This window comes from Lutra lutra, chromosome X (genome assembly GCF_902655055.1).
Source record: "Lutra lutra chromosome X, mLutLut1.2, whole genome shotgun sequence".
Lineage (NCBI taxonomy): Eukaryota > Metazoa > Chordata > Mammalia > Carnivora > Mustelidae > Lutra > Lutra lutra.
In genome coordinates, this window is record NC_062296.1 from 60696691 (window position 1) to 60709098 (window position 12408).

At 43.1% G+C, this 12408-nt stretch overlaps 1 protein-coding gene across 3 annotated transcripts in view; it reads left to right on the forward strand.

Annotated features, from left to right (window-relative positions):
• Positions 1-12408, forward strand: part of EFHC2 (EF-hand domain containing 2) — a 187136-nt gene that overhangs the window by 91208 nt on the left and 83520 nt on the right. For all 3 annotated transcript variants that reach the window (XM_047716801.1, XM_047716800.1, XM_047716802.1), the window contains exons 7-8: positions 355-493; positions 7197-7362. In XM_047716801.1, coding sequence (XP_047572757.1) covers positions 355-493; positions 7197-7362 — 305 coding nt within the window. The remainder of the gene's footprint in view (positions 1-354; positions 494-7196; positions 7363-12408) is intronic.

The following is a 12408-nucleotide window of genomic DNA, read 5'->3' on the forward strand; positions in this document are numbered from 1 at the left end:
TTTTGTTGCTCTTTCCAGTGTGGCTCTCCTGGAGCTTGACATGTGCAGGGAGTCACAGATTGTCTTGGGGGATTGACTATGAATGAAGTTAATGACCATATAAATGCACATGCAACGCATCACTGTCTGTCCACACCGAACATGCTTAAGTGCGTGTATAAAGAGTTTCCAAGTGTTTGGAAACTTGGAAACTGCTTGTTTTTGCTTGGTTTTTAAAATCCTGTTGTAAATGATACAATTGAGGGGTGGGTTTTTGTTTTGTTTTGGTTTTGCGATTATGTTTCTTTCGGGAATGGATTCCTACCTCTTTGGAGGGTCTGTGGTGCCCACACTTTGTTCCTTTGTTTTTATTAGCTAGGAAAAGTAGATCAAGAGTTTTATAAAGATGATGACCTGTTCATAGGAGCCACCATCAACGTGTGGGGAAGGAAAGTGCTGCTTTGTGACTGTGATGAATTCACGAAGACTTATTATAAGACAAAATATGGAATTGGTAAGTGAAACGTATGTCCATTAGAAAATACATTTTAGGGACGCCTGGGTGGCTCAGTTGGTTAAGCGGCTGCCTTCGGCTCAGGTCATGATCCCAGCGTCCTGGGATCGAGTCCCACATCGGGCTCCTTGCTCAGCGGGGAGCCTGTTTCTCCCTCTGCCTCTGCCTGCCACTCTGTCTGCCTGTGCTCATGCTCGCTCCCTCTCTCTCTTTCTAACAAATAAATAAATAAAATCTTTAAAAAAAAAAAAAAAAAGAAAATACATTTTAAAACTTGGAATCTTTGTCCCCTACGTAAGATTTTACTTTTGGGTTTGAAAGTCTAAGCTCATAATCGCTACCATTTATGGAGCATTTGCTCTCTGTTGGGCGTTCGTTGGCTTCCTTATTCCTAACAATGATTCTAGGCTCATTACCTCCATTTTTGAGGTAAAGAAACTGAGGCTTGGAAGCGGCTCACTTGTCAGAGGTTGTGCAGCGAGTGAGGGGTGAGCTGAGATTTGAGCTTACCTGCCCGCTGCCAGAGGCTTTGGTTTTCCTTTATAGCCAGCCCCGTGCCTTACTGCAATATGGGGTCAGTGTTTTCTGGTCGAGCAACTGAAATGGGAATCTGAATGCTTTTCTTTTCACTGAATTCTTGCTTACTACAATGGTTATACTGCTTCTTGAGTTTTCTGGGGAATTCTCTTGTGTCAGTTTGCTCTACCTTTGCTGGTGAAGCCTGGCTACGTTTCCAGCTTTCTCTCTTCTTGGGTATCCGTTCTATTCAGATGAGTTCAGTTCAGAATGAAGACATGTGATTTATTAAGAACCTACTGGGCACAGGTTATTGTAGTAGGACTTAGGAGCTACAGAGTTAAAGAGTTTCTTGGGCTGGAAGGAGAGTGGAAACCTATAGCACATTGGATGGTGTTATGAGAATGACAGAAGCAGGCAGAGGATCTGATACGAGACCTGACAAACAAACCCCTCATTTGTGAAACCTGCCAGCCAGCTCTGCCCCCTTCCTGGGCCCTGTTCCAGGTACCTGCTGGCGCTAGGCTAAGTGGGGGTGGCGGGAGTTGCTGACCTCCCAGGCTGGGATCTGGCTGGGGTAGGAGGGCTTACTCCTGCATGCCTTTCCGAACCTTGGAGTGTTCTTGTGAGCACACTTCCCTGAGGGATGAGATGGAGGCCAGAAGCAACCACAGCTTTCTAGAAGACAAGGTGCTTTTTCTTTAGAATGAGACAAGCACCTCACAGGTCTTGGTGTTCCATTGTGGAGTATTCCCAAACTCCTGGGAATCTCTTTCTTTCTTTCTCTTTAAAGATTTTATTTATTTATTTATTTAGAGAGAGCTGGGTAGGGGGTAGATGCAGAGAGAGAGGGAGAGAGAATCTCAAGCAGGCTTCACACTCAGTGCAGAGCCCAATGCGGGGCTCAGTCCCAAGACCCTGAGATCACAACCTGAGCCGAAACCAAGAGTCGGATACTTAAGCAACAGCCACCAGGTGCCCTTCCTCCTGGGAATTCATATCTCGTGGGAGAAGGCACGTACCACACACAAAGCATTGGAACAAAAAAGGACATTGAATTTCACTCTTCAGTACATTAAGGGAATTTGTTCCACTGCAGCTGCAATGCCAGATTAGGCAAAATGTGTGGGCCCTGTGGGGCCAAATTGGTGGGGTCTCCCAACATTCTTCCTCGTCTGTGTACACCATTGGGCATATTGGTTTTGGGGACTGTGAGCAAGAGGCATCCAGGATAGTGCATGTGGTGGCTATTGTAGGAAGTGGCTAGTGGCCCATAGGTCTTTGTATAGGAGAATTTGTTTTTTGTTGGTTTTTTTTTTAAGATTTTATTTATTTATTTGACAGAAATCACATGTAGGCAGAGAGGCAGGCAGAGAAGGGGGGGGTAAGCAGGCTCCCTGCTGAGCAGAGAGCCCAATGCGGGGCTCAATCCCAGGACCCTGTGATCATGACCAGAGCTGAAGGCAGAGGCTTTAACCCACTGAGCCACCCAGGTGCCCCAGAGATTTGTTTTTTTATAAATGTCGGTGCCTATTTAAAGCCAATAAATCTTCAGTGTTGGCTACTTAAAATTTGAAATATATATATATAAAAGATGAGTTAACCAAAAACGCTGACTTCTGTCCCACTGAATGATTATCTTTGTGTAAAGGATGGGGCAAAGTTTCCAAACCATCCTAGGATCCCTTCGACCTAGAGCCCAACATCTGGTTGGTGTTTGTCTGTCAGCTTAATTTTGAGACTCTGAAGGTGGCATTTGGTAAAATGGACATGGTTCTGGTGAGACATGGGACACTGTTAGTTTCTTAACATGTTGGCAGGGAACTTGCCGAGGCAGAATGAATTCACTGGTGTACTTACTCTGTATGGATCTGCTTCAGGTGACCCATGGTCCGTTTCCGTGGAGCCCTAGCGCTTAATTTCTTTCTGCTCACTTCTTTTGTTCACTCTATAGGATTATGTATTATGTAAAAAAAAAAAAAAACAAAACAGTTTGTGCCTTTAAAGCTAATATAACACGAGCATTATGCGTTTAAACAGAAAATTATGCAAATGCAAAATTATGATGCATTTTATAGTCACGCTGACTTTTTATATTTCTCATAACATATGTTAAAATATCCCATTTAACAGACACTATTATTACACAACATTTCTTGAGTAACAACAGTGTACTTAATGTAAGTAATGACTAGAAATTATATCCACGATGCAGCGGGGGCGGGGGTGGGTGGGTTGTGAATCCGTGTTCTCTGATAATCTTTACATTGCCTTTTCTGACTTTTTGGTAAGGTTAAATTAAGATGCTTCATGTTACTTGGATACCGTTACTTCTGACATTTTCATTTGGTTGATAATTCATTCTGCTTCTCCAAATTCATAAGACCAAATTCTATACACTGTACTTCAGGATTTTGGGAGCTTAGACCTGAACAAGGTCCTGCCCATACCCGAGGTCACCTTTCCTTCCATGTCAACTGTGGTTGGTAGAATGCGTAGTGTCTCCACTCCGCAGCCCCACAGGAAGGAGCTGGCAAGGGCTTACCACACAACCAGGGACCTCCTAAGAGGAAGCCAGAGGGGACATTGGTAAATGCAGCCTCAGGTGCTTTTTTCCAAGAGCTATTTGTACCCTGGTGTAAAACCCAATTTGCCTCCTAAAAAGAGAAGATTCTTCTGTGCATTTAAGGATTCTAAAGAGAAAGCAATTCCCTCGACTTCTTGCACAGAACACTCCAGTGTGACTACCCCACCAGGCAGCTTGGCCATCCCGTCAGCCCTGGCTCACCTGCTGGGGGGTAGCATGTCGCTCCCTCATTATTTCGTGTGGATGAACATGGACTGGCAGATGGAGGCCTGTTGGACTTTCCTGTAGCATAAAGGTTAGAAAAGGCTCCAGGGGCTCCAGCATGTGTTTCTTTCACCGAAGGAACAGGGACTTGAATGGAAACAGCTCTTACCTAGAATTTCCTGCCTTGGGTTATTTCTTTGCTATAGGAGGACTTGCTGGTCATCCATTCTTAGGAGCTGGGACAGCTAACAAGTAAAAGACCAACCGTTCCCCATTGCTCTTGAATATTTCCGAGGCTGTACTGACATGAAGGATGAGCACAGTTGTTAAAGCATCTTTAATTTTGCAGTATTATTTCTGGACTGTTGATCAACTCTGAACTCCTGGTGCAGGAAGCAGTGGGACATCCAAGATGGGGAATTTAATAGTCATGTGAGCAGATGAGCCATCCCAGGCTACAACAATGGAGTAGACTTTGCTTCTGGTTGCACGATATGACCTTAATGGGTGGAACAGTTTTATCCCTTTGTCTTCCCCTGTGAAGTCCAGTGGATTGAGGAATCGATGGTCCCCAAGGATTTTCTAGCTACAGTTCAGAAGTATGCAATTCACTAATGATTTGACCCAGAAATGAACATCCCATCCAAATTAGTTGACCTGGGTATTGTACAAGCAGAGGGGGATTTGCTTTGACGTTCATGAAGCTCGAGCTTTAGGGTTCTTCCTTTGCAGGAGCCCCAGTCCAAGGCCGTGGACCTGAGTTTGTCTTCATAATTTGGCATTCTTTGTATTGAAGAGCTTCTCCCAAATTATGTAAGCCTCAGGCCTCCCCAAATGTGAGTCCATATGTGGTTACTAGAACATACAAGATGAACTTTGAGGTGATCGAAGGCTTTTTCCAGCATAGTTTCCAACTGAGATGGCAAATAGTCGGTCACTGTAAAGTGTCATTAAGATTCATTTGAGTAACCTATCACTTTTCTGCAAATTTGCTGGAATCTAGTTAATCACGGCTGGACATTCAGTATATATGTTTGTGCGAGTCACTTGGAATTAGAGGAATCAGACCATTGGAAAGCCAGATGTATCCCAGGGTTCAGGAGAGGGCCGTTGAAGAAGATATTTGGGAAGATGCTGTGTACAAAAACGTGTCATTTTTCATGTATCCAACAAATAGTTTTTAATACCTGAAACATGCAGGATGCTAGGAACACCAAAGACATGGAACACCAAACACCATGCTTTGGAACACCAAAGACATGAAGCATATTCAGGGGCAAGTCCCAAGCCTTGTGAAGGTATACAATTACCCAGAGACATGAGCTCTTGGGTCAGAGTATCCAGAGAGATGGACGCGGGACAAAACGTCAGGCAAGTGGAGTGGAACCGTCCTTGGCGTTTATACACTAGATGGCACTGTGGGTGCAGAGGAAAGCTCTAACTTGGTTCTTTTGTTACTTAAATCTGTTGCAAAAATTATGTAGTTGAGAAAACAAGGCTGTTATAAAACCTGTAATTTGGGGGGGAGGTATAGAATGCATTCTTAATTACTTTGTGATTCAGTACGCATCCTCTTTCGGTTACACTCTTCAGATTAGCATGGAGAGTTGTCCGTATGGATGTGTCCCCTGTTAAGAGAAGCGGATCATGCCCCAGTTTTCTAATAATCACACTGAGCTTTCCCTGCCAGCCTCTGGTCCTTTCCCTGAAATGACGGTACCACTCAGTGGCATGTTTGATTTCATGGTTAGCAACAATGGGGTCTACTGCAGTTCTGCCTAATCCCAAAATCTGAACTTTCCTCTTTATCACCCAGATTTTAATTGCCACAAAAATAGCAATAGGAGAGGCTCGCTGTCACTTCTGTACTGGCTGCCTGGCTGCTGGCTCTCACTGAGCTCTCACTGAGCCAGTGAGAAAGCTCTGATGGCGTTCTCTCTGCCAGTGTGTCTTCTGTGAACGGTTTCTGTTAGGATAGAACAGTACTCTTTTGGGGATCATGCTTGAGGGGATTTCACACAAAGCTGAGGAATAAGGAAGTCTAAGGAAATATGAAAGTTGAAAATGTCTTTAAGTCAGAGTTAGAAATAGCTGCAGACCCTTAGCCTTTTGATCCATCTGTTTAAAAAAAAAACCCTCAATTTTAAGAGTTAGGTTGCGTTGAATGACAAATTGATGCACATTTTCAGCGATAGAGGTGTGCTCTAAATCTGTACTCTTGCCTCTGCTAGGACTTTGACAGTGGAAAAGGAAATCATTGCTTATATGGAACTACTCTGAGTCCCAAATGGCACTACCTATGGGATATGAGAGCTTGGGGAAGGAGTAGAAGTTAGATTGCATGAGTTGTTTTCTTGTTGTGTTTTGCTTTCGGAAAGATCCTGGCATTTTCTTTGCCGTTTGTGGTGGGACAAATACAAGTAAGTGACTTGGAGCTCTCAGTTCAGCGGTCTCTTCCCTCTGGAGAGCACACTTGCTTCTCAGACATTCTACAGCTTCACAAATGAGGGCCTGAAAGCTGCCAGGGTGTTACAGATATGTCCGAAGCTCTCTGTCCATCTCTCCTTCCTCACAGATAAAAAGTACAGAAAGAAAATCAGTGGTATTTCCATGTAACACCCCCTGTGAGCGAGTAAGCAGGGGTTAGCTTTAAAGTTTTGTGTATTTGTTTGTTTTCATTTTTATTTATGTGTGTGTTTTTGGTTTTTGTTTTGTTTTATTTTATTTTGTTTTTGTTTTTGCTTCATCACATTTTAGTCTTTTCTTGGTAGAAAAGACTTGGTAGTCTTTTCATTGAGGTGGCTGGTGAGCAGTTTTGGTTTTGTTTTGTCACTAGATGGGGAAGTGCCATGGCCTGGGGTTGAGTTGGAGGAAAGAGAGAGGCCTGAAAAAGTTGGACGCAGGAGGAGAGGACAGCGCATGGGGAAGGTAGAGGCAAAACAGGAGTTAGTCCTGTTTGGAAAGGAATTTGAAGAGTGAGTGTTGACTGGGCAGGAAGGGCCTAAGCTGCAGGTTAAAACAGGGGATGGGTGGCAAAAAGTTCCAAGTTTGAATTTTCATATCACTGGAACAATCAGGGAAGAATGAAAAATAGTCAGACATGGGGGTGTGATGACAAAAGATAAATGTTTACTTATTCGACATAGACAGCTTCTTTCTTTTTTTTTTCTTTTCTTTCTTTCAAACCAATGGCGATTATTGAGTGAGTTCTGTGGTTTTTGTAAACACAAATGAAACCTACCCTCCCAGGATTTTGCTGTGTTTTGTTTGAAAGAGTTTAAAATAGTCCACAAAGATCTCCATGTCCATCTTGAAAACATAACAAACCTTTCAAAACAGCCACAATCAGGGCAAAAAAAAAATATTGATGTTTCGTTCGCCTTTGTTTTGTTATAGAGAACTTCACCTCGATTCTGTGCAAGGCTCCACCTCCTCCAAAAATAGAAAGGAAATTTCCACCTTATACTGGCTTTGGTTCTGAAGAGGATTCTCTCCGCTCCTGCATAGGCCTCAGGCCCACACCTCATCAGAAGAACTTCAGGAAGTTCGTGGCAAAAGACAGGTGCTTGAGAGAACCATGACTTCAGTCTGATCTTTCCCAAATGTGTTCAGGGTTTATACCATAATCCTCAGGGCGGAACATAAGACACTCAGCTCATGTAATTAAGAGTTCAGGAACATCACGTTATAGCTTTTTAATGACACTGATTAACATGCAAGTATTAAGAGGTTCTTCGTTGAGTGGTTATTTTATTTTTTCCCAGTTTTATTGAAGTATACTTGACATATAATATTGTGTAATTTTTAAAAAAGATTTTATTTATTTATCAGAGAGAGAGAGTGTGTACACGAGCAGGGGGAGGGGCAGGCAGAGGGGGAGACACAGGCTTCCTGCTGAGCAAGGAACCCGATGTGGGACTCATTCCCAGGACCGTGGGGTTATGACCTGAGCCAAAGGCAGACGCTTAACTGACTGAGCCACCCAGGCGCCCCAACATTATATAATTTAAAGGTGTGCAACATAATGATTGGAGACATATACATTTTGTAAAAATGATCACCACTGGAAGATTAGTTCATGTAAGTCGTACGTTTTTTTTTTTTCTTCTGTGATGAGAACTTTTAAGATCTGGTCCCTCAGTAACTTTTCAATATACAATAGAGTATTGTTAACTACATACACCCTGTTGTACATTATTACATCCCTAGGACTTACTGATCTTATGACTGGAATTTTGTACCTTTTGATCCCCTCTACCCATTTTACCCACCCTCTACCCCCCGAGCTCTGGCAACCACCAATCTGATCTGTTTCTGTGTGTTTGGTTTTTTGAGATTCCACACGTAAGTGAGATCATACAGTATTTGTCTTTCTCTGACTTATTTCACTGAGCATAATGCCCTCGAGGTCCATCCATGTTGTTGCAAATGGCGGGATTTCCTCCTTTTGTATAGTTGGATAATATTCCAGTGCATGTACATACACCTGTATCCATCCGCCTGTCGCTGGACGCTTAGGTTGCTTCTATGTCTTGGCTGTTGTGCATAACGCAGTAAACCCGAGGGTGTGGGTATCCTTTCAAGTTAGTGATTTCATTTTCTCTGAATATATATCCAGAAGTGGAATGGCTGGATCATATGGTGGTTTTAATTTTTTGAGGAACCTCCATACCGTTTCCCAGAGTGGTTGCCCCCACTTCACGTTTCCACCAATAGTGCATGAAGGTTCCCTTTTCTCTACCACCAAGTGGTTATTTTCTTTTATTATTTTTTATTTTTATTTTCTGAAACTAGAGAACACTCCATGAATTTGTTTGTCATCCTAATGACGCAGCAGACACACTCATCTCTGTATTGTTCCAATTTAGTGTAAGTGCTGCTGAAGTGTGCACTTGAGTGATTATTTTAACGAGTCAGCTAGAAGCCCCTAAAGTTATATTACCCCCAATTGATGTTGCCTTTCCTTACATATATCTCCTCAAGATGGTCCCTTGGAAGTGGTATAGAGTAGGAGTCAGCAAAATTTGTCTTGAAGAGTCAGATACTAAATATTTTTGGCTTTGAAGGCCATAGGGTCTCTGTTAGAACCATCCAGTTCTGTCACCATAATGTGAAAGGATCTGTAGAGTCCATAAACAAAGGTGTGACTGGTTCCAATAAAATTTTGTGTATGGACACTGACATTGGATTTCATATAATTTTTGCATATCACAAAATAATATCTTCTTGATGTTTTCACCCATTGAAAAACATGAAAACTATTCTTAGCTTACAGCCCATGCAAAACCAGGTGGCTGGCCATATTTGATCCACACGCTGTAGTTTGCCTACCCTTGGTCTCAAGGCTTTAGTGACTCTGAAGTATTTTTCAGACTTTTATTTGACGACTGATGTTGTTTTCCTTTGAGAAGTTTGGCTGAGTTTAGTAACCGTAGATTGCTCCCATGGCCAAATATAATTTCAAAATATGGACTTTCAAAACTTTTCCTAATATATACAAGGAAAAATCTCCCACTCCATCATGTGTGTAAAATGTGGGCACAGCCCATGGCCACTTTTTTACTTCTTCAGGGAGATGAGGCCCCTGAGAAAGAAGTTGGGGGAAAAAAATGGCAGGAAAATGTTGCAGATTTTTGAATAGGATGTGGGCTAACCATTGAAGTCCTGCATGAAGGGAGTAGTGAGTCAGGAGAACTGGTAGAGGAAAATGATAAAGGAACATGTAGTAAGACCAGGAGAAGGAGATGAAAAAGATAGCATCCTGAATTTGATATAAAATTTAATGGGATCAGATGCAATCGTAGAACCATTTTGACATAGAGAAAATAATCGTTTTGCCGTGCTTGTAAAAATGACAAAAATACATGAAGAATTGTATAGAATGTCAAAAAGGTTGTCTTCCTCATGACATGATGGCCTTTGCAAACTTTAAAGAAATAATCTTTGGGGCACCTGGCTGGCTCAGCCGGTGGAGCCTGTGACTCTTGATCTCAGGGTTGTAGGTTTGAGTTCCATGCTGGGTGTAGAGATAACATAAAAATAAAATCTTTTTTAAAAAAGCCAATCCTTTATTTTGAAGTACTTTAGGGTTCTGGTTTTTGGTTTTTTTTTTGTTTTTTAAGTGCTAGAATAGATGCTACTCAAAGTGTGGTCCCCACACTGGTTAGAAACACTAATTCTTGTGCCTCATCCTAGACCTACTAAGGCAGAGACTCTGGGGGTGGTAGGACCCCTTACTGTGTTTTAACCAGCCTTCCAGGGGGTTCTGATATGCACCAGACTTTGAGAACCACTGCCTTCAATCACATCAGGGGGATACCAACTCATACGCCATCCTCCTTATGGATAACAGAGTTTACCGTGAGGTTTCACGGCAGGACTTCTGATGGATACTTTTCACTAACTGCTGTTTTTTAGGGCAGCCACCCGAAGGAGGCGGGCAAGAAGAATGTCCCTATTGTAAAAAGGAGAGGGAATTTTTCTTATAAGTAAACAAGATGAAATATGATCTAGGGTGTTGCTTCTGGAACCCGGGGGGAAAACAGCTCCTTGTGGGTAGCTGCCTTAGTCTCTCTCTTTCTGTCTACACCGCATCAACTTGCCCACAGAGCATGGACCGTAGACAGCATTCCACGTTCTCGTCCTGCTGTCAGGACTGGACGACGGTGGCACAGGCACAAATGTGTCTAATTTTGTTTCTTTCTGTCCACTGCTCGCTCTGAGCCAAGAATACACTTCCTTCAAGCTCCTCCCACACAGTGACCTTGTTTCCATAGTAACTGGCACATTCAGCTGGAGACTTACACATGAGTTTGAACAACTCAAGGTTTTAAAACTGTGAGAACCTAGGGAAGACGGTCCCACAAAGCATGCAAAAGACAGTTTCTTCATGCAAATAAAGTGGGAATTGAGATGTGTAGTTGTGTGTGACGTGTGTCGATTATATGTATGTTGCTGTTAGAAATCTCCTGGGTGCTGATCATTGTATGAGGTTACTGGTGATCTACTTTGATTCGCTGGAGGAGGAAATAGTTCCAAATTAGAGCATATGAGGTTTTTGATGGAATGAAGGCCTTTATTTTCTGGGTAAAAATTCACTGTGGTGGCCTGCTGGGCAGATTGTCTAGTTTGATTTGGGAGAACCAGAATAGTATCTTTCTCCCTGCACTGGTGGAATTAGTTACTTTGTTCTCTGTGCGCCCACAATACTCTGCTGGTCATACCTCTTATAGTGGTAATAATAATAATAATAATAATATTACTACTGCTGATAAGCAATTTGCGATTATGGTATGCTAAATACTTTATAATACTTGATCTCATGTATTCCTCAAAACAACCCCATGAAATAAATAACATTATCGTACCCATTCTTCACACGAGGGAACTGAGGGTCAGAGATTTTATGCCATTTGCCCAGGTTCTCCCAGCTCATTTGTAGTTGAGCTGGGATTTGAAACCAGAGAAGTCTAACTCCTGGAGTTGACCTTTCTTTCCCCAGAGCCTGTACGATTCGCGGTGTGTGGCAATTACTTGTTCGTGGAATTGTGGTGTCCCCCTAGATCAAGAGGTCCTTCAGGGCAGGGACTGGCTTTACTGCTTCCCTCAGAGTGAGAACAGCACTGGCTGCATGCTTGGGGCTCGTTAAATATTTTGTCCCAGAAGGGAAGGAAGTTATTTTCTCATCATTAAGTAAGACTTCATGTCTCTTCCAACCCCGAGAGTATAGCTCTCGCTGTTTTTGAGGTTTACAGTGGGTACGTAGCCCTGAGCGATCCATTCATTTTCCTGGTCCGTAAACACAGGGCACCTGCCTGTGTGCCAAGCCCTGATCTAAGGGCTTGGGATTCGTCATTGAACAGAACAGACACACAGCCCTACTCTCCTAGAACTTACAGTCTAGCTGGGGGAGGCAGACAGCACACACCACGGCTAACAGAGAAGGGCATTCTATAAGTACGGAGAAGGTGTTAAGTACCATGGACGAAGTCAAGCAGGTAATAAGTTGCTATGAGAAGAATAAAGAGGAACTGGCAGGGTGAGGCTGAGGCGTACCCCTGTTTCATTTTTAAAAAGAGCATGGTCTGGATGGGCTTTATAAAAAGGAAGAAATATGTTCTGGGCTGAAGGAACATTTGGTGTAAGGGCCCTGAGCAGGGAGCAGGTTGACATAGATAGAAGATGAGGGTAGAGGGCAGAGAAGACAGATTAGAAGAGGTAATGGGGGTTCAGATGCCATAGGGCCTTGCAGATCATTGTAAGGGTTCTTTTGACTTTGAGTGATAAGAGGACTCCTTGGGAAATCAGAGCAGGGGGAGTGACTTGATCTGATTTACATATTAAAGCAATCACTCCAGTGGCCCTGTTGTCAGTAGAGAGCAGAAGGGCAATGGTGGCAGTAAGCGCTACTCCGGAGCCTGCCACAGCCATCCAAGAGAAAAGTTACGATGGCTCTGATCCTGGTGGGTGCCATGGAAATGATGAGATGTAGCAGATTCTGGAACTGTTTCTGAAGTTTGAGCTAACAGGATTCCGTGACAGATTTGGACATGAGGTCTGAAACCACAGAGACATTAAGAATGACTCCCAAGGTTTCGGTCTGAGCAAG